A 27,573-nucleotide genomic window follows, 5' to 3' on the forward strand; every position below is an offset into this window, starting at 1 on the left:
AAATTCCTGAGGCTGTCCAGGAACGGTGTTCATGATCCAGTTGATCGTTTACAGAAAGCATGACTTGCATCTCACTGTTTACTTTCTGCGGCATCAATATTATGCAATCTTTGGAAACGGACTTCACAGTGGAACTTTCCCAGAGCACACCCTCCCCTCCAGGTGTCTGATGCTGCCTTTCATGTGCAATCAGGTCAATTTGTGAAACATATTCTATCTATGTCGCATATGATGTTTTTACTGTTTTTGAAATTCCTGAAGCCAACTCTGTTAAACCCATGGTCCAGAAGTTGGGTCATCAAAAAATTCAATTCATTATTAAGCTCAAAACCCGTTCTATTACGCGACAGTGTTCTAGTGTGTGGGAAAATCCGTTCCAACAATCGAACATGAACGTTGCACTAGTGTGAAGAAATGGACCCGGATACGCATGCGCAGTGGTTATGTTTGCGTTCCTCCTCCCTCCTTTGAGACTGACAGCCCGTTAGCTGCTGCTGCTGCTGCTGCTGCTGACCGGCAATGAGACAGCAAACACGGACGTGATACGACAACCTGAGATGGACTTAACGAGTACTTTTTACCACTACAAAGACGGATATTATTTAACACCGTCGTTCATTAAGAGCAGAAGGTGTCTCTGACTCATTTTTTGGTCTCTGAGGTGTAAAACGAGACTCGACGTCCGGGAGAAGGAATGGATGCGACGGCTGATTTCCTGCGACACGCACCGGCCAGCTAAGAGGCTTGCAGATTTGCGTTGAGGAGCGGTTGAGTGCAGCTGAATTTGCTCACGGTTTGCCTTATTTCTCCGTGCTTAAAGTGGCAGCAATATCCTCAAAAATACAGTCGTAATCGGGGGGGTGAAAGGATACACGAAGTTCCAGAGGAGCGTATCAAATCGACCCAGCGCAGCTTTAGCTAGCCAGCGGCTACCTGGATTTCGCATTCTGTTTATTTATTTTGTAATCGATTATAGTGTTGTTTTTATTGTCATGCAGCTTAGCTCCTGCAGAGTTAGGAAGAGGAACACCGCCTGCAAGCTTGGGTTTTTGCCTGACTGCAGCTGCGAGCGTTTGGCTTGTGTGTGTGTGTGTGTGTGTGTGTGTGTTTGTTTGTTTTTTAAGGCACGTTAATCACGTGACTTTTTCACTTATGGCTCGCTATTTGCGCTAGCTAATAGGCAGCGCAGCTTTTTGGCCTCGAGAAACTCTTTCAGCATAAAAATGCACCACCAAGACTTCCCCGGAGACCTGACCGGGAGCCGGAAAACCGCTTACCACTACAGGAGAGGCAGCAGCGGGGCGCCCCCAGCCTCCTCCGCTGCCGGTGTCAACGCAGTGGACGACAATCCAACCCAGGTTGGATCCTCCTCTCCTGGACTCCACCATCAGCCTCAGTCCCAAGTGGCTGGAGCTCAGGTGAAGAAGAAAAGCGGCTTCCAGATCACAAGTGTCACTTCCGCTCAGATAAACGTTAGCGGCAACAACAGCTTGGCAGATGATACTGAGAGCTACGACGACATGGATGAGTCCCACACTGAGGACCTGTCCTCCTCTGACATGCTGGATGTGTCCGTGTCAAAGGCCACTGATACGGGTGTGCCGGAGAGGAGCTCCTCTGATGAGACTTTGAACAGCCTCCATGGAGTCGACACGCCTGGACTGGTGTCACCCAATGAGCCTCTCCAGCCTCATTCTATCCCACAGGGGTCTCAGCATCACCCCTCTATGGTAAATGGGACTGTGCATCATCAGTACTACCCTCAGCAGCACAGCCAGGCCCACCATCATCACTCTGACAGCTTAGGAGGAGGTGAAGCATCACTGCCAACACTTCCCATTGCTCCTTTGGCAAGCTCCAGCCCATCTATAGCTTCCAAAGTTGGTCTTAACCAGCCTCAGAGGCCACCAGCAGTGTTTGATAACACTAAAACTGCAGGGGGGGCAAGCCAGCCTGCAGCCTCTGTTGGTGGGGCAGCCACTGATCCACTTGTACAAGGCAGTGTGAACATTTCTACTGTGTCTGCTGTTGCTGCTGCTCCAGGTTTTGATAACACTAACATGGGTGGGCAGGTGGCTCCTGTTGGTGGAGGAACTGGTCCATCTGCTGCTACTGCTCCTCCTCCCAGCACTCAGACTCACCACACCCAAACTCAGACAGCCACCGGCTCTCGCTTCAGGGTGGTCAAACTAGACACAAACTCAGAGCCGTTCCGCAAAGGGAGATGGACTTGCACAGAGTATTACGAAAAGGAGGTTCCTCATCCTCCTACGGCGGAGGCGGCAAAAGGTGCAGAGGTGGTTGCAGACCCTGAAGCAGGTAATGCTGGGATCAGTCCAGGTGTAGCTGCCGTACAGCTGCCTCACACCGTGCAGCCCTATCAGCCACCAAGCCAGGACTTCACTAGTCCACAAGCCATGCAGAGTCCACTGCTGGGACTGGCACAAACCACACCTGTAACCTATGTTTCACCTCAGGAGGTTGTTGTAGGGAAGCCAGTGGTTCCTGTCAGTATCCCTCCTGCATCACCACAGGTGACACCACAGACTGGTGTAAGCCAGCCTCCACTAGTAAAACCCCAGCAGCCCTATTCTGTGGATCCTCACCAGCCTCAGCCACAGGGAGGGTATCCTGCACCTCAGCTCCAAACGGGGGTCAGACAGCCAGACTTTATTCAGCCCACCGCACCTTTCCAGACACAAGTCCAACCTCCACTGCCGCATGCCACGGCTATAGTCTCTGTGACGCCACTGTCAGGGGTCACGGTGCAGCAGCCCGTAAGCATTACCCAGCAGCTGCCCCATCATGGTCAGGTTGCCCCATCTGCTACAGCAACCATTGCCGCAGGACAGCCCCAGACCCTCCCAGCTCCACCTCAACCCCAGCCTCGTCCACAGCCACAAACCCAACCCCATTCTGCTGGCACCATCACCATAGCACCTACCCACGGGACCCCCTACATGCCTCTGACTGCGCTGCAAGCTGACCTTCAGCCCATCCTCACGCCAGGCACGACCTTCACCCATGTTCCTGCTGGGGGGAGTGCCATAACAGCGTCCCAGCTGGAGGACGCCCAGAAGCTTCTGCTCCAGCACCAAGGTCTGCTTGGGCTGCCCAGGCTGGGGGCTGCAGCAGGTGGAGACGGCGTCGCAGAAGCTGGCAGTGCTGCTGGAACTCTGGCCCACATGGGGATGTCCGCTGAGGCCAGTGCCTTCATGGTGGCTGCAGGCCTGAGAACTCATCATGGTGAAGGAGAGGAGGACAGGTGAGGATGAATGGCTTGTGCTACCTAAACTGTTTGATTCTAATGTAAACTGTGAAGGTCTTTAATTAAACAAAAAGCTATTCTTGGTACATTGTAGGCAAAGCTGAGGTACAAACAAAATAAGTCTTTCCCATTCCTGTAATTTCTTTTTTCCCCCCCACATCAGTGGTACACACTCTGGTCTTGTTTAAATCAGAACTAGAAGTTCAGTGTCACATGTGCTTGATCCTGTGTCCCTTGAGGTCCCCCTGACAGCTATCAACACACCAGACATCAGAAAAAAAAAAGCCGACTGGACACTGCTGCTGAAAACATCAGTGGCTGCGGAGCTGCTGACTCACTGAGGTGCTTGTGACTCAGCAGATGCTGTAGCCTGTTCATCCCCCCACCCCCCATTTCTATCCACCACCATCTACTGAACACTTGTCCAGTTTTTTAGTCTGAGTTTCCTTTCCCTTCACTCTCCCCTTAGATTTAATCTTTTATTAGACACCAGCTCTGTTGATATGTGCCATGATATGGAGAACTGTGCAGCAGTTTATTTATATGCACACATACCAAATGCTCATTTTCTAGAGTTAGTAGTTTCTTTAAAAAAAAAAAAAGAAAAAAAAAAGCAAGCTTTATTTAAATTTAGTTGCTTCGGGGGGGACTTGACCCATTTGCGTAAAGTTGTGTTGCATAAATCTAAAAACTGTGGCGAAAGAGAGAAACAGAATAGTGTCATGGAAGCGTTCTCCTGTTACCATAGTGCTACCCTGTGAGCTGGTTAAGCAGGAGATCCATGTTGTGAGTACAGTTAACCCCCCCCCCCCCCCCCCCCAAGAGTGTAGAGGGCATTTGATGGACTGCCACCAGGCTCCACTGAAGACCACTAGGAGAAAAGGACAACATATTCTGTGGATGTTGTGGTGTTTTTGTAACCAACTGTTGGCAACAAATAGACTTTTTTGTTTTGCTTCCAAATTGTTAGCAGCAAAAGAGAGAATATTTAAAGCTGAATTCAGTTATCACGTCATGATTTCAGTCGTCTTCTTGGCGTTCGAGTTTAAGAAACAGAGAAACAAATGATTGCTGGCTTAATGTTGACGTAATCTCAGTAACGCTGAGCCACAGACAGAGCAGGACAGTGTTCGCTTGTGGAGGCTTTTGTCAGCAGTTCGTGGCACCCCATCAAGGCCGTGTGCAAGTGCGTTTCTATCTGTCTGTCAGTCAGCTTCTTTTCTTGCCATGAATCAGCCACTGTCCTGCAGCAGCAGACAGTCTTGGTGTGTGTGTGTGTGTGTGTATCATCTTTGTTTATAGTCATTGTCCTGTCATGCTGCGATCAGGCTGTGTGTTTCTGTTACTGTCACAGCTTTCGTTACACCCCCTCTGTCACAGTCTCTTTTCTTCCTGTTTCCTTTCTTTGTGAAAGCGTCTGAGGTGATCTCTCTTCTCTTAGACACCAGGGCTTTTGTCTTTCCAATCCTAAGATGCTCCTTTCTTCTCTACAGGTTGTGACCTTAATGATGACTAACATTTGTACTAGGGCTGCACGATTAATCGTTAGAAAATCGCGATCTCGATTCATACTTATGTGCGATCTCATTTCCAAATGACAACGATTTAAAAAAAAAAAAAAAAAAAAAAAAAAAAGGACAACGACGATTGTACCGCATTTTGATCCGGGACGTAATCTGCATGAAAACAAGCGCTCACTCTTCCTGCTCAACAAATGACAAGGGCGGAGCCTTATACCACGTGATACAGAAGCTGTGCCGTGTGATGCTAAAATTAGCAGGGGAAAAAACAACGGAGAGCACGTCAGGGATGACGAGAAAGTGACAGGAGAAAATCCGTCCTGGTCAACCACCCAAACATCAATAACGGGAACCTTATACAGCGCTTCCCTATTCCCGTCGAACTTCTGCAGGCACAAAGAAATTACGGAGGCTATCACTTATCACCTGACCAAAGATATGGCTCCCATCAACACTGCAAAACGAGGGATTTAGGAAAATGATCAACAACCTAGACAAACGCTACACAGTGCTGTCCCGCAACTATTTTTCTATTGTTGCACTACCTGCTCTATACACGCAGTTCAAGCAGTACAACATTTTGCGGCAACAACAAAACGTGAGACATTTGTTGTTTTTATGTTTATTTATTGTTTTTATGTTCAGTCTCAACTGTTACGAAGTTGATGTGCAGTTAATAAGTGCAATAAATATTTATACTGGAAAAGAGAATCGTGAGAGAATCGTGATCTCAATTCTAAGCCAAAAAATCGTGATTCTCATTTTATGCAAAATCGTGCAGCCCTAATTTGTACACATCCAGTTGTAGGTGTAGCTTTTCACGAAAAATAGGGTGGAAATTGTTGTCTGTGGCCGTTTGCTTATTGGAAACATGTCAGTGGGTATCGCTGAGGAAAAATAATTTCCAAAGAGTTTCAGAGGTCTCTTTCCACTTCCATCTCTGAATCGACACTAACTCATTATCCTGGGTGATCGGTTTCCTGTTGAGCCCAATCAGCCCTGTTCACACTCAATATTGTTGCTGCTGTGTGTCAGAGTCCAGATTGGGTCTTTAAAAGCCGTCACGTTGCAGCTGTCAGGAGGTCGAAAACGCTTGATCTAGCACAGCTGCGGACACGGACACTGCCAAGTTCTGAAACAAAGACGCAAGGGTGTGTCTGCAAAGGATCCTGCTCTCGTTTTTTTTTTTTTTTTTTTTTTATATTTTTATATCTGCCCCTGTGATGTTAATTAGTAATATCACAGCAAGACCAGGGTCCTCCTCCCTAGGGCAGAATGTCAGCTTGCTGTAATTGGACTTTGGGATATCAGAGTAGAAGGAAAACACTCATGACCTCACACAAACACACTTCTAGGTGACCGTGCACCTGCCGTCTGTGTCCTCCACACACGTTTCTCCATTTCTGTCAACAACACTGTGTAGAAGTGCGAATCTGCAGAGAAAGTGACTTTAGGAGTAGCCTCCTTTTCAACCTCTGCAGGTAGTTTCAACTCAGAGTGTACATGGTCTCCTGTGCAAATTTATTCCTTTTACTTCCTTTATGTATGATGCCGTTATGTAAATATCTGTCATGTGCTCTTTTAGACTTTCAGCTGACTGAATGTCAAAGTTACCTGAGCTTTCGGTTTTCTTGCAGCACATTTTGCATGGATATTTACCCATATGACTTCATCCTCAGCTGTAAAACCTAGAGGTGTGATCTAGTGATTTATGGCCTGTAAACTTTTACACAGCTTCTTTTTTTCAGCTTTAGATTAGCAGCATTGTGTCTCATCTTGAAGCTTTCTTCTGTGTTTTACAACCCTTTTCAATGAAGTCCAAATCCTTGGCAGCAGTTAAAACATTTGTTCATTGTTGGATTAATTCCACTATTGTTATTGATCATTTTTAAGAGTCTTGATCTGATTCATGAGCATCAGAGTGTAGCTCTTCCTTCCTGTTTAAATGACTCCCTTTTAGATATTTTAGCAGAAAAGGGCCATATGAATTTGAGATGTTCGGCTTCTTAAAACCTCTTCAGGTCATAGAGATAATAAGCCACCTGTCAAGCTGTATTTGTAGTTATACTGGCTCGGCCTCATGATTCATGTTTGCTAATATTGGCACACCTGCTTTTAACTGACTTGTCATTCATAGCTAAGCTTTGACAAAGCAGAGGAAGTCCCCGACGGCTAAGATTAAACTTGACTGTAGCTGGCATCAAAGAGAAGTTGCTCTGGGTGCCCTTTTATTTCAGGGAAATCCAGCTGAGCACTCCCACAGTTACCAGGAGAAGGTCCAACAAGTCCAAAGCAAGTAATATGCTGCTTTAAAAAAAAATTACCTGGGAAAAGCAAATGTTACCAAAAAACCTCATACTGTTTTGTTAATGGCAATGGTATTAATCTTTAAAACAGTCATAGTGCAGCACACATTTTTGCACCATGACTACCACAAACAAGCTGAGACAACAAATTAAAGAGTAAAATAGAAACTTATGCCTGACAGCATCAGACTCTCATGTGTCCAGGAATGTTTTATTCTATTTTTGCATCTGGGTGTTGGATTTAAAATTATATTTAATTTTTTATATTAATAAAAAATAGTATTTCAGTAATACTAGTTCCTAAATGAAACCTTTTGAGGTCTTGTTTTTTCCACGTACAGCCTTTAGGCTGTTCAGTAGCATTTATGGTTTCATGCCAGTTGTACCTGTTGGAGCAGTGTGCTCAAGGTGAGTGACTTTTCCATTTATTTCTTTTTTTTTGTGGTTAAGGCAAATCGACAGACACACCTGTGGCAAACTGTCTCAATGCCAGTGGTTCTCAAACTGTGGTGCAGGCAAACAACCAGGTGAAAAATGTGATGGGAATTCAGGGCTGTGTAATTGTGTTTTGATTTTGGTAAGTTTCTCAGGGGGAGATACAAAGTACACATTTAACCTTACTGCACACGGAGAGACATGGAGCAGACTTCTGATCAGATTTTGTAATTGATACCTTAGATTTGTCTACGAGAACGCTGAAGGGTAGTTTTTATTCAGTTATTCTCTTGTTTATCACATGGGGAAAAAAGTTAATGCCCATCACAGTTCTTCAAAATTACCCCACTACTGATTAAAATTTTTAAGGTGTGGGGTGGTCCTCATTTTCTGAGGAGGGCATGCCACCAAAAAAAGATCTGAAATGTGCTCAGTTCCTTTTACGTTCCCATCAGATGAAGGTTTTGCAGTAAGCCCCACCAGTACATAACTTTCCTCCATCACCTCATCAGACGCTTCTCCTCAACTTCAACAAGCATTCTGATCCAGCTTTTTATGAGATTGACCAGGTTTTTCTTAGAAAGGATGTTTGGCTTCCAGGTGCCTCTTCAGCTTTGTATAGCACTATGGTAGCATTTGCTAAAGTTCATTGAAGCCACAAAATAGTAGCTTTCACTATAGTTTCTGCTGATAGTGTTATATCTCTTTATTTTAGGTGGTGAGTTATCTGCACTGGTAGTTAATTGTTAGCTTATGGATGGGTACCAAAGGATGGTAGTTTTGATTTGGCGTTTGCATGCTTGCCTGTGTAAATTTATATCATTTGCACAACATGAATGCAGAAATACTTCCTTTATATACAATGCTGATATGTCTGTCATGTACTTATTTTAGGCTTTCAGCTGACTGAATGTCAAAGTTACCTGAGCTTTCAGTTTGCTTGCAGCAAATATTATGGGGATATTTCTTTATTAATTAATTCTCAATCAAGTGATTTACTGCCTATAAAACTTGCACGTTCGCAGCTTTATATTAGCGACATTGTTTTGTAGTTTGATTGCAAGCATTTGGATTTCATTGAAAAAGGGTAGTAAAGCTTCAGTGGCACCTGAGAGCCAGTATTTCATTGGTTATGGTAGAAGTTTTGCCAATACCAAAGTATTGACCGTTAGAAAGCAGCAGCTAATTTCATAGCATAATGACAATGCAGTTTAATTAAAGACAATGCGTGTGAAGAGGTGGTTTCGGTTAAGCAGGTTAACACCAGCAAGCTCCTCGCAGGTTGGCCTGCTTGAAGCTTTCCTGATCATTTCAGATAATACACCTTATGAAAATTAATTGCTCACAGCTGTAAATATTTTCAACAGGAGAGAGATGCCAGATGCTGGCAGCAGAGGTGCATAATATTGAAGGTTAAGATAGAAAGATGTAAAGTTTCATTGGTAACAAGGTCTGTCAAAGCTAGCATTAACTACTTTTATGTCATTATTTTACACCCCCATATGGATAGCAGCACTGATAATAGTATTGATAAGTGTCATTGAGTAAATCAATAAAATCTGAATGATACCCACCCCAGTAAAACGCATAAGGCAATAATACCCCCCCCCCCCCACACACACACGTTTTATTGTACTCCTTACCATCCGTCAGAACTGTTTGATGTGAACTAATATAATTATGTAATATTGGTTTCCACATGGGAACCACTTTTCTTGATAAACCAAGCTTCAGTTTTTCCCACGTGAAATGTTTGCTTTGATCAAGATAAACCTATGAAATCACAGATGTTTTCTGGCAAAAGATGGCTTTGTTTTGCAAGTGGAATCAAATGTTTTCAATGGTATTTGGGGTCATTTCTTTGAGGGAACACAAAGACTTTCATGAGGTCAAACTCAATGAGTTCACAAGCACAAGTTTTTCCCTCTTTACCATAGGTGTCAAACTCTTAATTACATTTGGCCCGTGAAGCCATATCAAATTATTATTAGAGCTGGCCTACTGGTATTATACAGCTAATATATATATATATATATATATTATTATATATATATATATATATATATATATATATATATATATATATCTATATATATATATATATATATATAATATATTATAGTTTTAGTATTAAGCTTTCCTTGTTCCATATTCAGTTTTTCAGCAAAACTTGTTTGAGTCCATAAGAAGAGATTCATTCTTAAATCTGGAGGAAGATTTTTTTTTTTTTTTTTTTTTTTTTTTCCCAATAAATATTAATGTTAGCCCGCGACTTTGTTCCAGTTTTGAATTTTGGCCCACTGTGTATTTGAGTTTGACACCCCTGCTCTATACAAATATGTCTGTGAAGTTTTGTGAAATCCTGCAGCAGAATTTGTCTTGAGTTGGCCAGCTTAAACCCTTTCCTGCAGGCGCCTCTCCAAGCACGCTCATCACAGGTGTATTATTTGAACTGTGAACTGCCGCAAGAGCTCAGCAGGTTTCCCTTTGAGTTGTCATGGATGGTTTAGCTCTGCTTCAGGTTTACTGGGCGGCATCTCCTATCTGTCATGAGCGATAAGTCACACCTTAGGGCTGTTGTTTCTCCGGTAATTAGTTTTAACATCACGTTAGGCTTCAGTAGAGACGTTGACTCAACTGTTGGTCTGCTCTGTTGTGCTGCTGCTGAACCACGAGGTGGCAGTGTGGGCTCATAAATGATCACAGCATTGAAACGTGGTTGTTTATGTAACCGTAATATGCTTGTAGAGTCACTGACCTAAAATATGCCTTACAGCTAAGCGGACACATCCCTCCTGCATGCGGTGCACAAACAAAATGAGCAGTTTAGGATCTTCTCTGTGCTTGCTGTCAGAAATCGGCATGTAATAACTGTTTGGACGGTTGCTGCATGCAGGGGTTGTTATGATTTATCCCAGGGAAGGGTTTGAAATGCACTGGAGGTTATTTCTGGGATGGATTTGCTCCTATAAGCATATTTGCATCAACTTGTCGCATAAATATGCATCCCCTTTGCCTCAGTGTAGAAACATTTTGTATATAGTTGCATTTGAAACAGTAGATGAATTTGTCATGGCACAGTGTAATTTTTCTGTGTGGTGACAAACCTTCATTCTGCACATTAATTTCAAGGTCATTGGGGATTTATATGCGGTGTAACCTGCACGCAAATGTCTGCTTTCTACATGCGCATTTGATTTTCTGTCATGTTTGAGACTGTGCTATCATCTCTGAAAGTGCATCTTTGTGTGTGTGTGTGTGTGTGTGTGTGTGCGTGTGTGCGTGTGCCTGCGTGTCCTGAGATCAAGATCAGAGTGTCCGCTGGCTCTGACGGGTTCTGTTTTGGGCAGCATGTGTTGGGGTTTTAGGGCAGACGAGTGTCACGTTTCTCCGCCTTGTGCCTTCATGCAGAGCTGCTCCTAAAGAAAGTCCCACACCAGTGAGATCATAATGTGGGTCCATGCATGTAGAAGCGTGTTTATGGCTTGAGCTGCTGGCATGGTTTATGGTGCATGTATGTGTGAAGTTGTAGCTGTTTACAGGAGAGGGAGTTTATTGGAATGAGTGAGCTGCTGTTTTCCTCCAGGCTTTTGTACTGAAGGGAAAAGATAAGCAGGGAGGAGGAGGTGCGTTTATGATTTTAACTGGCTGTGTCACAATAACTGTGGTGTTGTTTTCTTTCTTCTTCCTTTTTTTTTTTTTTTTTTTTTTTTAAATTCTCTGGCTTTTCTCACACTGACCTAAGAAGTAAGAAATGTGATGATATTGAACATGAATCCATGCATTTATGGTAGGTAACTGAGCATATAGTAATTTCACATCCTCAGCATAGCTAGGAAGTGGGAGACTGCTTGTACTACTGAAAGTTTTGTTTTTGCAGATGTAAAGAGGATCTACTTAAAAGTTTCCACATGCTCAGACTACATTCTTTAAGTTTAATTAAAGCTGATCTCCAGGGGAAAAAATTATCTACTAAACCGTCCAAAATAACTATTCTTCTGACAACCCAAAGCACATGGCACATTCCTGAATTCATCTTCTATAGCCTAATGCATCTTCTTGGAATTTTCTTTTAAAGATACCCGTTATGGGGGGGAAAAAATCCTTATTTACTTAATTCCTTTCCCTTTATTCCATCCTTCTTCTGACTGGCTGCCCTTCACAAACAGAATGTTTGAACAGCAGGTGCGTGGGACTGGTGTGCATGAGATGACAAAGTCTCTGAGTAGTGAAAACCATCTGAAACAAAACATTTCAGAATGTGGAACTTTGAAAATCATGGCGTAGTATGCTCATAATGCCTGGCTTTTTAAATTATTTGAAAGGCTGATCCTTACAGCTTCACAAAGTAAACTCTGTAAGGAGTGTAACTAATCAGTACATTTTTACAAAGCCTCAAATATATCCCTCTAGATGTACATGGGATTTCTGACTGTCCTTAGTTATTATTTTGCGAGTTGGTCATATTGGCTTTAAAAAAAAAAAAATTTTTTTTGAAAGCCACTTTATCATATAGCAAACAGTATATTAATGGGTGTATAAATCCAGTGTTTGTAAATGTATGAAAATGTCTGAGACAAGAGGCCCAAGCAAGAAAACCTCTGTGGCACATGTTTGATTACAATTTATCTATAATTAATTATTGTTTTTATGTTTTATTTTTTTAACTCATCAACACTAAATAAATGAGAATAACTACAGACATGATTCTAGATTATTGGATACTAGCACATGGCCATGCTGCCTTATTGTTTGGCCTGTTTGTGGTGTTGGTAAACTGACACACTAAATCACACGGAGAGACTAAAGACATGGTGTTGGATTTGGTTTATATGCTAAAAGTGGATCATTTTAGTCTGTTGCCAGGTTGGTGTGTAACCTTTGTGGTTATACATGAGGTCATTGTCATTGTGAAATTGAAAAAATGGGATGCTTTGATAAGGTGTTGTAGCAGCATCGAGGCTAAAATCGGGCCTTTTTCAGCCTTTTGATAGCTGGTTGCCAGGTAATGTGATGGCATCATAATATTAGCATCCTTCAGAGAGCTAAGCTGTAGTTTTTGTTAGTTTGTTTTTGTATTTGAACAACCAAACAGGCAAATGTAATAGTAACAAAGTATAGAAATTAGGCGTATTTTTTTTTTTTATGCTTTAAGCTATAAGACCTGAGCTTATACACCTAGGTTTTTTTGTTTGATTGGGGGGTGATTTTAATCACAGTCTGATCACTTGATCTTGATTGGATCATTAACACAAAATAAACTTAGTTATTGTTATGCATTTCTAGTTCATTGATTACAGACTAGCATGCTTTAAGGCAGCATTAGCAGCTCTACATGGGTGTTTTGGTGATAGTAATGTGGAATATGATATTGGCAATGTTTGCATTGTGGTTTCAGTTTCAGTGCTGAGGAGTTTCTGTCCCAAAATAAACTTCATGGTGAACCCGTGTGCTGTAGTTTGATATGGCTGTGTTTCTTCAGGGGGACTCTGTGCAGTCGTTACCCTACACCTGCTCTCCTGAGCTTCTCCTTTCCAGTTTCTCTGGTCTGTTTTTGAACATCTTTCACTCTCACATGACAAGAACATGAGAATTGTAGCACCCATCCAAGAAAAACATTTCCCCCTGAAAGTGAAGCGGTAAAATCATAATTGTGTGTGAAGCCTCTGTGGTTCTCATTGTTCAAACACATTAAATTCACTACCTGATGCCTGCTGACCACGGAGAGCTGCAAGCAAAGTTTCTCAACTGCTGGTGAGAAGATCTTTACTGTTACTGTAGTGACAAGCAAGCTCGCTGTGTTTCCACAGAGTGCTCGAACTTTAAAACAAAACACTTACCCATGTGACTGAGGCTTGGCAACATAACTTCCTCTATATTGTAATTGTGTCCAAGGTTATGTAATATTTGGATGTATAATCATTTAACCCATGGATTATAGTGAGTAAAGTGTGCAGGGGAAGCATCATTCTGGGTGCGTGGAAAAGCTTTTTAGTACTACAGAAATATAGTCAGGCTCATAAATATTTAAACACTGGCATTTCAGGTATTTCTTGTATACTCAACCACCACAGTGCGCTTGAAATTCAAGGTGTTTAACAAAAAAGTATTGCAACACCTCCTAGAATTACAGGCGTTGTTATAGACCTCCTACCTTCACAAGCTTTAGGGGTAAATTGGTGATTGACAATCTATTATTTAATTGTTCAATTTGAGCTCCGTTTGTTGGGAACTACACTGTTTTGGCAACACATTATCACCTTATTTTGAGTGTAACTAAATTTACAGACATTCTGTCGACCACATGATTATAAAAGTGATGCCTAAATTCCCTCATCGAGTCTTGTCATTCAACGTAATTTGAGAAATTTTTAAAATATTAAAGTGACATCTCCCATATTTTCCTTATTTCTATTTGTTTGATGCGGGTAAGATTTATTGCAAAATGTCTTTTTCTTCTTCTTCTTCTTCACTGTGTCCAGTGGTATAGAATCTGGATTGACATGTTTATAAGATCACTTCTAAGTTTGCGCGTAGTCCCACCTCCAGTATTATGACTGATAGTACTATCCATTCATATCAACAAGTCAATGATCCCCTGGCAACTGCTGGTCAATGGTCAAAAATCTTGCCATCTCCTAGTTTGCATTGAAGACACGGACTTGTCTGGAACTCCTTGCTAACTGCTTGCGAAGTCTTAATCATTAGTTATTAGTAATCTCTGGCTCTCTTCCACTGTGTGTCTTTTGTCCCGTCTTCCTCCCTTCACCTCTAACCAATCACAGCAGATGGCCGCCTCTCCCTGAGCCTGGTCCTGTTGGAGGTTTTTTCCTGTTAAAAGGGAGTTTTTCCTTTCCACTGTTGCCAAGTGCTTGCTCATAGTCAGCCATTTGATTGTTGGTGTTTTCTGTATTATTGTAGAATTTTTACGCTATAAAGCACCTTGTGTTGTGAGTTGGCGCTACATTAATGAAACTTTATGTAACTTTATGTTGAAGAGTGCGACACAAACTGGTAACAAACTTTTATCATTAAAATTAGTCATGCCATTTGAAGCATGTTAGTTACAACTTTAAGTTAAAACTAGTAATCACAGGGAGGCTTTTGGTGTGGCACCCTCTTGGCAGCTGATTTTAATTAGCAAACATTTCCAACCAGTTAAAGAATACACCTTTTTCGCCCTAGTGACTGTCAGGGGTTTTCTGACTGGTAGGTAGGCTTGTGTGACCGAGGGCACCTATTGGCCACAAACACAAAAAAACGAGCTACCCACATAACCTCATTCAAGGAGGTAAAATCTGTAGATTAGTTATGTGTATCACATTCGGTCTTACAGTCTCCTCCCTTGGCTGTTTCTGATTGTCTCCTTTTTTGGCAATTATTTATTGTTGCACTTACTCCTCCCAGCTTTATGGCAGATGATATGGCAGATCATTATCTGTCAGATGGCAGATAATGATATCTCTTTTCTTTTTTTTTTTTTTTTTTTTTTTCTCATGAGGAGAAGAGGGCACATCTGCACCATCACTAACTAGTCGCTCAGTCTACATCTCGCTGTCTTCCCTTCCTTTCCTGGACCATATGGCACTGAGGCTGGTTATGTAAGGCATTGCGTGCACGGCAGTGAGCGATTCTCTTTCGCTTCACTGAGCTTCAGCCTGAAGGTCTGATGCCATGAGACTTATTGGAGTTTTGTCTGTGTTTGGGCATAGATCAAGGCAGATTATCCTCTGCTGCAGACGGGTAGAATGGTGGCTTTCATCGCTACCTCTGCCCAGTCAGGTGTTCCACCCTTCAAAATACTAAAATGACTCAGTTGTCATTCCAAATTCAGTTCAAACACACCTTTGTTTTTTCCACATTTGGAAAAATGATCTGAGATGTCATCTGTTGCTGAGTAAAGGACAGAGTTAAAGCCTCCCAAACTGGATTCTGCCAGTCTGCATACATGACCTCAGATGCACACACAAACATGATGCACATGCCCAGGGAGACACACACAAGCTCACGCCTACCAAATGCTCGAGAAGAAGTGATGTGGAAGGAGGTGGGTGATGTGCAGCATGGAGGACGGGAGAGATAAAGAGGGGGATGTAAGGGGAAAAATGGAAGCAGAGGAATCTTACTTAAGGGATAAGCTGAATACCAAAGTGTGTGAATAATTCAATTTGAGCTTTTCTGAATGCTGCTGCTCTCTCTGGTCATTTTTGAGACCCCCCCCCCAAAAAAAAAGAAAAAACAGCAGCCGACAGCACTGTACATGACTTGTGCGTAATAAGCGAATGAATAATGCAGAAAACAGAAATTTGAGATTGAAAACTGTTCTTGAAGAACATTGAGAGAAAGAGCTGTGCAGCAAGTGTGATTTTTATCGTGGTGGAAGCAAAACAGCACAAGTTAGAGGCAATTCATGACGATGTTTATGTGAAGCTAAATGTGAAGCTTAGTTTTGATCTTCTTTTGCTGCTGGTTCAGTCAATTTTGGTTGGAGAGAGACAAAACCTGCAGCTCAGAATATAGCACAAAAAAAGATGTAAACGCAGGGCGCGGAGCCGATGCATCAGAATCTGAGCTGTCGGCTTTCAGCACCGATTGTGTGTTCGTGTACGTGCCGTCGGGTGAGAAAGCCGACATCTCAACAATTCTGATGCGCCAGGTTCGCGCCCTGCGTTTACGTCTTCATGTGGAATCCGTTTATCTGCTCTCACTTACTGTTTTAGTTGCTTGGTGGTTGTTGAAATAGTTTTGAGGTTTAACCTCAGATTCTGGGGTTTCTGACAAAATACAATTACATTTAAAAGTCGATTCAGGATTTAATGAATTGATATCGCGTTATTCAAGCTACTCGCCTCTCTCTATCCGCCTGCACTTTCAAACGTACACACGGGAAGGACTACAAGAATATCTGGACCACAACCAATCAGAGAGGTCCTGGCCCTGACTATCTTAGATCGTGATATGGGCATAATGCGTCTGTTGTTGATAACGCAGAGACTTCCAGAGTTGCGGAGACCTTTTTTTTTTTTTTTTTTTTTTTTTCTTTTTTCTTTCCCCCCACATATGAGACCAAATTGGTCACACTCTAAAGCCCTGGTGTTGGTCGCCCAGCTCTGCTTCCTCTCAAACCACATAATAAAAATGAGGTGGAAGTGCTAGTTATTCTCAGCTGGATGCTTTTATGAGGCAGAACATAGATAAACGGAAGTAAAATACACTAAAGGGCATTTATGTTGCTGTTGGTGCAGTTGGTTTCTCACTTTTCTACAGCATAAAGCTACTAAAGCCTAAAGACATCCTCTGCTTCGCTTGTTTTGGCATTTATCTCCATTTCTCTCTTCCTATTCCTGTACACTCTTCAGACACAGAACAGTGCTGCTCCTCTAGATTTACAGAATATTTAATGGTCCACGATTTTTATTTTTAATGGTCCCTATCCTGCAGATTAAATTGATACTGCCTGACTGTGCAGTTCCCAGTGTTGAACAGAAAAGCCCTAACACTAAATTCTGAAGCCACAAACTGGGTGCGATAACAATCGGACTGAAGCAAGGTGTAAAACAAAACATTTTAGTTAACTGAAATATGAATTTAAACTAGGGCTAAGAGAAATATATTAAGTAACTGAAGCAATACAGAGCGTAGGTGTGAGATGGTAACATGAAAAATGTAACTATTTAAAACTAAATACTTTTTAAACTACATGTAAATTGAAATAATTAAACCCAGTGTGGGAACTAAATGAAAATAAAAATGGGAGAAAATGCATTCAAATTAATTTAACCCCCCCAAAAGAAGCAAAACATTATATTTAGACTGATATATTTAACTAGGTGAACAACATAAACCCTGCATCATCTGCTACCACATTGTGGCAGCGCATCCACTCTTATGTAAGCTTCACAGGGTGTGGCAAACGATGTACCCCACCACTGTTTTGCCTTCTGCTCGGAGCTGTACAAAAAGGTGGACAACAGTGTTGGTCGAGTTCTGCTTGTATTGAATGAAGAGAAGGGTGAAGCTGTTGCAAAGGTGCGCTGCTAAAGCGTTAAATTGAGCACCGACTCCTGCTTGTTGTTTTGTGCAGCGTTTGGGACGTTACCTAACTAAGTCAGTCTCGTAGCTTGATGCAGTTTCACAACAAGGTATCACCGCCAAAACTAAGAGGATTTTAATTTGCTATTAAAGTCCCTGAAACATCAGGGTCACATCAGTGTTACTACATTAGTTCTTATAGGCTGTAGTCTTCAGGGTCCAATATCTACAGTAACATACAGGTCAGACTTTTGTACAGGCCACATACAGAAGCTTTAGAGGGACTTGGATGCATAATGAATGAAAGCAGCCCATATGCGATGTCATGACGTCAAGGTCTGCCACGATTGGCTGAGCCAAGTCTGTTGCGGCACCAGCGATTGGCTGAAAGTAAAACTGCCTGAACATCAGTGAAGGCTTAACTCAGACCTTTTGTTCCAAGCGAGCATGCGTGCGAGCACACAATGTACAGATATACAGCGTGAGCAGTAACGCTGGCCGTCTTGCATCGGTGCTTCAAGTCAAAAGTAATTGCACTGATTATTTCTGATACCAGCCAACTTCCAGCTGTTACTAGGATTAGTGGCACTGGCAGTTAAGGAAAGAAAAGATGATGTGACTTCCACCTAATGGGGTTAATAATTTCACTGCGTGCATCGAGTTGAATCCCACCAACAAACTCTCCAAGTGTGCCCTTTTTCCGCCATTTTGTGGCGCCCACGGCTCCTCACCATCATCACTCTTCAGAGTTGCCCTTTTCCCCTCTTTGTTCTCTACTTTTCTTCAAGTCAGCAACCGATGAGGCTCTCTGTGCTGCTTATTGACCTGATTGACGATGTTGGCAACAATGAATCGGCTCTGTTTGTTGTTATTGTGGCCTTTGTTCAGACACTAGTGTAGACTTTGTATGTACTTGTGGTGTTTGTTTGAAGTATTTCCCCATCTTTTTTAAATTTTGCTAGTATGGAGGTACACGTGAGGCGTGCTGTAGCTGAGACCCACACTCAGGGCACGTGTGCGACCACTGAGAGGAGGCAGCATGGCTAAAAATGTGAACGTTCTCTGCGAAATGAGTTGAAGAGTCGGTGCGGTGTGCGGGGAAGTGCCTGGTGTATTCAGGGCTTACCTCTCTTATCATCAAAGACAGGTGGTTACAGAAAAGATGAAAGGGAGACGAGGTGTAGAGCAAAGGGAGTGATTTAAAGACAGCCAGGAGAGTTCTTATGGGGGGTGTGTGGTCAAAAGTGGCTCATCCTATTGGACGGATCACCCTGATCTCTGCTGACAGTTTACATAACAACAGAAGAGGTGACGTGACTCCTTACGCAGTGACATCACTGCCCACCCTCCTATGCTTTTGCTCCACGTACCCAATCATCTCAGCCTCTACTTGTAATTCAGGCCTAGTTAGGAGGCAAATCGGGAGGACGTAACACACTAAGGTGCACTCCTGTTGTGTACGCGCACACACTCCTCTCCTAGTCTCCGCTGCTGGTCAGACGCCCCTATGTGAAGCTCCCACAGCTGAAGGGAGTGAGGGGGTCGGGCCCAAAGGACATAGGTCAGGAGGACAGAGGAGGGGGTGCGGTTGTAGTGTTGGTGGCAGTGGTGTTTGTTTTGGGGACACTTTGGTGGGGAAGTGGGTTTGCATCAATGAGAGACAAGGGGCTGGCCAGGGCAGGAGCAGCAGAGCAGGACAGGGACGGCATGGCCCTGAAGCTGCTCTTCTGGGAGCTGGAGAAGCATCTGAAGAGGTAACGATAGCTGTGGTTTTGTCACGTTGTCAGAGGACTTGCGGCGGCTAGGTGGGGTTAAATCCAGGCGGATGGCAGCGGGGCTGTGCGGTGATGTGTCTGTGTGCTGTTGTTGATCTTGTGGTGCAGTTTCCAGTATAAACATGCATCAGCGTGTGAATGTGTTTCCCACCTCTACCTGCAGCAAAGGCCGCTTAAACTCCAGCTGCCAATTTGTTCAGTGACAATGCGGTCTTGCTTCTACATGTGCACGTTCCCCTCGACTGTGAGAGCACGAGGGCGTGACTGGCTGTAGCTGCTTTGTCTTTGTCATTTTTCCCTCCAGTCCAAACTGTCAGTGATAAGCACTGTGTTAAAGTCACTCTAATGAGCCACTCAACACGACCAGACCCCAATAAAATATTTGCATAACAATCTTTTTTAGTAGATAAATTGCCTTACTTTTTATAGTGGGCGTGCAGCCCCCTCACCTCCCCATTGTTTTCTTTTTATAAGCAGATATCACCGCAGCATGTGATGATGCTTCTTTGGATGTGAAGTGTGCTAAAGGGGGGGAAAGCAGAAGTAACTGGAGATGTTATTTTTCCGACTTCTCTAAAATCACTAGATCCTATCAAAGTTCCTTCATCAGAGCCACCACAGTCAATGCCGGAGCCAGAGGAAGTGAAACACAAAGATATTAGCAGGCCACAGGCCTTGTCGTCGTCCTCCTCCCCAGAGAGGTGTCTGATCTCCAACCCTCAACACTCCCTTGTTTAAACATGGCTATTTTTTTAATGAATATCCCAGCCAGGGACAGATATAACCCAACTAAAGTGCTTAAAAGGTGCAGATTGTTCCATGCTCTGATTACAGTCTCTTACATGCGTGCAGTCAGTCAATGGAGGCTCAAACCGAAAACCACAACACGAATGCCAGGACAGTAACGGCTTCTTTTTTTCATGCTTTGTTTCCAGTAAATTTACTTCCTTTATTTTATGTCCACTCCTCCATACCGTAAAAATCACACGGTTAAATAATCTGATTGACCATTTAAGGAAAATATTGATCCTATTGGAGAGGTTTGTGCTTTTGTAGTGATCTGAAATATAATTATCACAGTATGGTGGTTTTTCTTTTGTTTTGTTTTGTTAATTTATTACTGCATAACATTTTAGTTTTCCAAGGTTGAATATTAAAAAAGAAACTAAATATTTACATTTGAAATTGAGAAATTTCTATTTTGCTTTTTTTTTTTTTTTTTTTTAAGGAAAAAAAATCCATGATCATATATAGATGATGATGATGTATGGAGGGTTAATTTGAGAGTCATTGCCTTTTTTTCCACTAATCTTGTTCCACCAGTGCTGAAAGCAAATAATGGTTAATTAATTTATAATTTAAAAAAGTAAATCTGGGGGCTGGACAAAAATAAATAACTCCTTAATTAATGAGAGATAAGATGTCAGCTTTGTAGTTTTCCTATGCCTCATTTAATGTTTTGTTTTACTCGTAATAGTAGTAGTATTACACAGTTGTAATTGACATGTTTCAGGTAGAGTTGCTTTATTAATTTAAACTGGAATAATATATATTTAATGTGATTACACATTGTATTTCCCAATAATTACATAAAAAATGTTTTTAAAAAAAGTCAAACCATCCAGTTGTTTAAATGAAATTAGAACGAAATTAATCAGAAAACTATGGAAGTTTGTTTCCACCACTGGGGAAAAAAAAAAAAAAAACCCTAAACAAATTAAAAAAAAACAAAACAAAGAAATAAGTCAATTTTAAGACAATGACCTGAAATCTTGACTTGGCTCTATGAAGAAAAAAAAAAAAATTAGAAAATCTGTGGCAGCAACAAACAGCAAAGTGCCAAATTTGGGTTAACACCCATTCGTTTCTGTTTAATGATTAACAGTTAATGAAATTCAGTGCTGAGCTTTCCTCCAGCTGAATCGTTGTTCTGGCAAAAGAAGAGCAGGAGGGAGTTTATAAATAATCTGCAACAACGCCTCCTCGCTAACAAAGAAGAGAGGGTGGTCCAGTGCGACTGTACAGCAGAGTGCATCCACATATCAAACAGGCCTGGAGAGGAGAAAAAGCTGCTGCACTGTTTGGTATGAAACATGAAAACCACTCGGCAGACTTTCAGTGTTTGTGTTTATATTTATCTTTGACATCTGGCCAGTGCCAAGGTTGGCTTTTACCTGCTTTTAGGGTCAACTCCTGGTCAGTTTGATAACATTTGCTCAAAGCCCATGGTAGGGCCAGTAATGCATTCAGATGTATGAGTGGCTTTAATACACGACTTACACCCAATAGGGGGCGACATTGTTTTACATAACAACTTCTGAAGGTTTGCCATACCTGCATTACATTTTTATCCTGTGTACGATGTGAGAAAGCAAAAAAAGGCTTGTTGTGTCTGAACAGCTGCCCTATCGTGTGACCCTCTTTTAGCTTTTTAGCAAGAATCTGCCCACTAGTGACTCCAATCTGTCCCACTGGTCAGTTTTGGAAAATGTGAAGTAGGGGCATAAATCTTGGATCTTTAACTGTATTTTTACAACTTTTGCAGCTTTTACTACTGATAAAGACCTTCCCCATGGTCAGTCATACTACACAAAAGCAAATAAAGTACATAAATAACAACTAAGTAGATAAACAAGTAGATGATGGAAAGTTTTTGCTTTTTCGCTACACTTTTTTTTTTTTTCACTAAAATTTTCATCTATTGCACAATAAGCTAACAGAAACTTTACTGTCATTTTAAAATATTTATTTCCTTCAGTTTAAGCCAAGAGTCATGCTGACACACTTCTGCCATTAAATATAACAGTGTTTCTTTATCATGTAGAAAAACTAAGTTGAACTGGTCAAGTTACATTTACTAAAATGATTTTGTGAACTTGGAAAACTAACGAAAATAAAACAAAATATGGAGGAAATACTCGTTTTAGTATTTGTTAGTCTGTTTAAAAAAATGTTACAACTTGCCTGATGATTGACAAACATGATTAATAACAATTTGGACGTCTGCTTTACTGAGTCAACTGCTTTCAAGAAGTTTGTTTTTATTGTAATATTTGTGCTGATTTTCCTAAAACTTACGTGGGACATATTTCTTCCATACAATAAGAAGTCATAATCAGTCAAAGTGAAATAAAAAATAAAAGCTAATTAGAAAACACAACTGTAATAACTCTTGAGGTGTGACAGATAAAACAGGGATGTTCTTGTTTTATTTAGTGAGCCACATACAGCCCAGTTTGAAATCAATGGGAGCCGGACCAGTAACAAAAAAAAAAAAGAACTGTCAGTGTACAAACATTCAATTACACATTTAATCTCCAAGATATCTCAATGTAAGATAAAGTAGTGCAGTTTAAACATCACGCCCCAGTTTTTTAATATGATAAAGAAATTCTGCTGGAGTAAATGGGAGACATGAGTCAGCGTGACTCTGGGCTTATATTGTAAGATATGGGTAAAATTACAGAAAAGGTTCTGATGGACTATTTTTTTTTAAATGATAAAACACAAGGTTTTTGTTTTAAAAGGACAGAAAAATGTCCCATCTACATTTCTACTGTAGATAGTGGGGGTGGGGGACGCAGTAATTTTCTGTCATTATGTTTTTTAATATATTAAGTAATTACTCTTTCGTAGCATAAATAGCCATGGGGGAGGTCTTTATCAGCAAGAAGCTGTAAAAAAACAACAAAACAAAGCAAAAAACATTAAAAGTTCAAATATGTCTGTCCTACTTCACGTTATCCAAAACCATCCGTTAGTCCGTATTGGAGTCTTTGTCGGGCCGATTCTGGGTCCCCGGGCCTCATGTTTGACATACTCTGAGATAGCTTTAAAAAAAAAAAAATATGTCGCATATATTGTTATAAGCAGCTTCCTCTCCGCCAATCAGGCGCCAGCCAGCCGCATGTGTTATGCAAATGAGCTATCTCGTCCTCCAATCAGAGGGCTGCTGGAGCTGTTTTCCCGCATGCATCAGGGAGAGAGGGAGCGGAGCTGCAGCCCGCCGCTTTCAGTCTTTGTGTGCTCTCTCCCGGCCGGTCGCCCGGAGAGCTGTGGCAGCACCCGGCTCTCAATAATGCGCTGTTTTTTCTACTTTTATACCGCCGGAGTCCAACTTTGTACACACGATGCGTCGCCTGCGGGGCTTTTAATGGACGGGATAGCATGAGCTCCCAGTGCTACCCGGTGGCGATGGACCTTGGCGTTTGTCAACTGAGGAATTTCTCGATTTCGTTTCTGTCCTCTGCGCTTGGGAAGGAGAGTGCATCAGTCAGGGTTGACAATAGGTAAATGTCAGCACTCTGACTTTGAGGCTGTAAGCAGAAAATTAGAAGGGGGGGAAAGTGCCTTTGCAGACTTCTTAAAATCCCTCTCAGCGCTGTCTTTAAGGGGAGAAGGAGAAAAACAACAGCCGCAGTGGTCACAGCTAATGTTGCATCATCATCATCAAACAGGTTTTCCTCTCTCTGTCTTGCAGCTCCTCGGGTGCAAGTGTGGTGGCCATCGACAACAAGATCGAGCAAGCAATGGTAGGTGACACTTTGTACCCCTTTAAAAAATGTATTTATTTTAACCATTTGCAGTATGCTTTCTGCACGTACTTGCAGCCCTGTGGTGTTATGTAACCCGAGCACCTACAACGGTAAACTGTGCCCCTCCTGCCTTTTTATTTTCGCGTTTTCTTACACTGCATGCAATGTAGTGTGCACAGAGCACTGGAAACTGGAAAGAGCTTTCTAGAAATTAAGATGCAGATGCGTCGGAAGGTTTTTTTGTTTTGTTTTGTATTGTTTTTTGCGCACTAGTGCACCTGCGGGTTTGCGGGGAAGCTTTCTGCTCTGTCGCGATTTGTCCCGATGACCCTCGAGCTCTCTGGTAGCTCAGTTTGAGTCAGGCTAAGGATTCACACGCCGCCGCCCCCCCAATACATCTACATACGCCCCTTCTCTCTCTAGTTTCCAAGTGTTGCTAGGCAAGCAGGAGCCTCCCCTCCGCGCGGTATAAATAACTCGGCCGCTGATTGGCTCCTCCCACTCCGGCGCAGGAACATTTTGTTCCCTAGTTGCTACATATCAGGGCAGGGAGGAGGAGGAAGGAGGGTCCACCAAGGATGCTCAGATTATTAAACCCAAATCCCCCTTCAGCTCTGTTCTGCCTTCATCATCACCGTCATCGTCGTCATGGGAATAATCTGTGAAGCTGTTTCTGCAGGAGTTCATGTCGCCCTTGTTTTCCTCATGCTGCTGAGACAGCTGGCGTGCCCCTGCAAGACTCATGCTAATTTAGCCTTTGCTGTGTTACACATTTCCCCCAGCAGCCTGCCAATGTCTGCTTGTTTTTATTCTGCAGGAATTACTCAAATTACATTTGTGCATTGTGCATTGCAAGTGCATTGTGCAAGCATGCCGACTAATTTCTAACCCTTTTGCTTATAAAAAGTCTTAAATATTGAACAAAACATGCATAAATACTGAAAATGGCGTTTAGTCATATTGGAAATGCCAAATCCTGCAAATGTGTTCAATGTGTTTGCTTACAGAATGGGGGAAGCTGCGATTCACCAAAATAGCCACCCCAAGCCACTAAATGTCTCAATGTAAATACTTGTGCATTACTTACGCTTTTATTTAGTGCAAGTAATGACCTGAAGTACAGCTGCAGACTCGTGGCAGGTGCACGGAGGAAAAACTTTGTAGTCCACTCATGGGTTTCTTCTTTTAGTATGTTTTATAAAATGTCAACAAAAATGCAAAACCTGACAGCAGGGAAAATCTAAATTTAACCATTTAAAGCCTGAAAAATAATTGCCAGAAAATTTGTTTACTGAACCTTCTGACAGTTTATTTTCATTAATTAAATATTAATTTAAATATATGGATTTTAATTTGTCATATTTGTTACATCCATTTTTTTTTTTGCAATCTATTGCTTCAAACTGTATTGTGCAAATTATTCAGTTTTTTGGGGCCGTGCACCTCTGACACATCCATATCACACTGATGTAGACGTCTCAAACTGTGTAACACATGATTTTGAAAGGGGTTAAGGAGCCTCAAATAGTACAGTTTGAGTTTTAATTTAGCTTAAAAACTACGATAATTGTTGCTAGCTTAGCTTTCTGTTGAACAACCAGCCAGTAAACATTCAATAATTTCACTTCTGACTGGAAATATAAAGTTGAAAGAAGCACATTTGTAATTGTTGTCGTTGTTGTGTAAGGAGCCCAGTGCCGCTGTATTATTTACTCATTCTTTCTCCCCCCACCCTCTTCCTCCAGGATCTGGTGAAGAGCCACCTGATGTACGCCGTGCGCGAGGAGGTGGAGGTGTTGAAGGAGCAGATCAAAGAGCTGATCGAGCGCAACACTCAGCTGGAGCAGGAGAACAATCTGCTCAAGACCCTGGCCAGCCCCGAGCAGATGGCTCAGTTCCAGGCTCAAGTCCAGACTGGTGGCTCCCCGACCGGCACCGCCCAACCTCCGGTCCCGGCTGGCCCCTCCACGCAGAGCTCCGGCACATCTGCGTAACCCAGACATTGGAGAGCCCTCTGACGATGAGAGACCGGGGGGATGGAAGAAAGAAGATGAGGAGGAGGAGAAAGGAGTCTTGTCATACTGTGAACAGACTCTAGCATTAAGACTCTGCCAGTGTTTGGAGGAGCACACACTCGGGCTCACCGGAGGATGAACCACTCTTTTGTTGCACATTTTATTTAACTGACTTTGGAGTCACACCGATGTGTAAGTGTGTGTGCGTCTGCGTGCACGTCTTTGCCTCGTTTCTGACTTTTAACCACCCGCTTCAGACAATCCTCATTGTCATGCTGGTTGTTGTTGTCATCATCATCATGGTGACAACAACAATGTGGGGAAAGGGACAGAGCTAACAGGAACTGACCCTGCCGCCATCTTCAGGGCCACTTAAAAAAAAAAAAAAAAAAAAAAAGAGGGTGGGAGGAGTTAACCAAGGGCCTGGCCAATCAAAGAAGCAGGCTCTTGTCAGTGCCGTCGAATACGTTGCGGTGTGACCCCCTCCCCACTGAAAACGTGTGCCATCGTCCCCTACCCTGCCTTGCCGCACCCTGACTGTCCATCAGCACACAGTGGTTTTTTTTGGGGATTTTTTTTTTTTTAATTCAACATCTTCCTGTTTTCCTGTTGCACTTTTTTTTTTTTTTTTTCTTCTCCAAGCAGACTTTTAACGGATGACAGAAGATTCATACAACCCACCCTCAATCCGGGAAAGTCCCAGGTCTCTGAGGATCACCAGTCTTGACATTCTTCAAGGGGAGGATGGTCATAAAATCTATGAATTAAATATCAGCTGCTTCTCATTGTTCACTTTGAGAACTGAGTTTGAGGTCCACGTTGCCCACCCTTGACACCCCCTCCCTTTTCTTTCTCAGACAGCGCATTAAAGATTTATGCAGGGGATCAATGTTTTGTGGGGTTTTTTTTAAGGAGGGCTGGGAGAAGCTTGTTTTGTCTGTCCTATTAATTTTGTTTTTTGTTTTTGCTCTTGTTAATGTAATAATGTCCAAGTGATCTGTAAAAATAAATGGCAGGAAGGCAGTTCGATAGGACATGACTGTTTCTAGCTAGTGATCTTTGTATAGGTGAAAATTTTCCAGTTCAACTCTGCCAAGTGCCTGGTTTCCAACCATAGATACATATATAGAAGCCTTTTTTTTTTTTTTTTTGTTGTTGTCGTTCTACTCTTTTGTATATATATCTATGGTATGGCCAGGTTTTTCTCTGATCTACCTGTGATGTCATTACTCAGGGTGGCAACAGAAGAGGACCTTTTACCTCCACACTAAGATGCTGTCTCTCCTGTGGTGACACACGGCCTTGTACTGTATCTGCCGTTGCTTCAAACTCACTCGCTCAAATGATCTGGACTCTTTAACCATTTGGAGACGTGTGTAGTTTTAGGTTGTTGTTTTTTTTTTTTTTTTTTCTTCTTTTGTTTAAATAAAGTCTTAGCATTTTTTTTATTATTATTATTATTATTATTATTTTTGTACAGCCAAGTGTTTGAGTTGCTCAGTGCAACTGGAGCGCTGAACACAATAGTGAGACATCTGGCTTAAAAAAAAAAAAGAAAGAAAAGGAAAATGCCCAGCAGCAGAAGTATGTTGATGTTTTGTGCATGTTCCTCAGCCCATCACAAATGTGACGTCACAATTGCACTAGACAGTTGCACCTCAAATAAAAAAAGAAAAACATGACAAAA

At 42.2% G+C, this 27,573-nt stretch overlaps 1 protein-coding gene across 2 annotated transcripts; it reads left to right on the forward strand.

The window, feature by feature from the left end:
• The first annotated feature begins 429 nt into the window (after positions 1–429).
• Positions 430–27,573, forward strand: LOC120735899 (TSC22 domain family protein 1-like). 2 transcript variants are annotated; one of them, XM_040035709.1, is made up of 3 exons: positions 430–3,265; positions 23,817–23,868; positions 25,617–27,573. In XM_040035709.1, the coding sequence occupies exons 1-3, from the start codon at positions 1,224–1,226 to the stop codon at positions 25,863–25,865; spliced, it is 2,343 nt and encodes a 780-aa protein (XP_039891643.1). In that variant the 5' UTR covers positions 430–1,223; the 3' UTR covers positions 25,866–27,573. The 2 variants fall into 2 exon arrangements, with proteins under 2 accessions (XP_039891643.1, XP_039891730.1); XM_040035796.1 differs by lacking the exon at positions 430–3,265 and adding an exon at positions 22,991–23,625.

This window comes from Simochromis diagramma, unplaced genomic scaffold (assembly GCF_900408965.1).
Source record: "Simochromis diagramma unplaced genomic scaffold, fSimDia1.1 OVJJ01000411.1, whole genome shotgun sequence".
In the NCBI taxonomy this organism is placed as follows: domain Eukaryota; kingdom Metazoa; phylum Chordata; class Actinopteri; order Cichliformes; family Cichlidae; genus Simochromis; species Simochromis diagramma.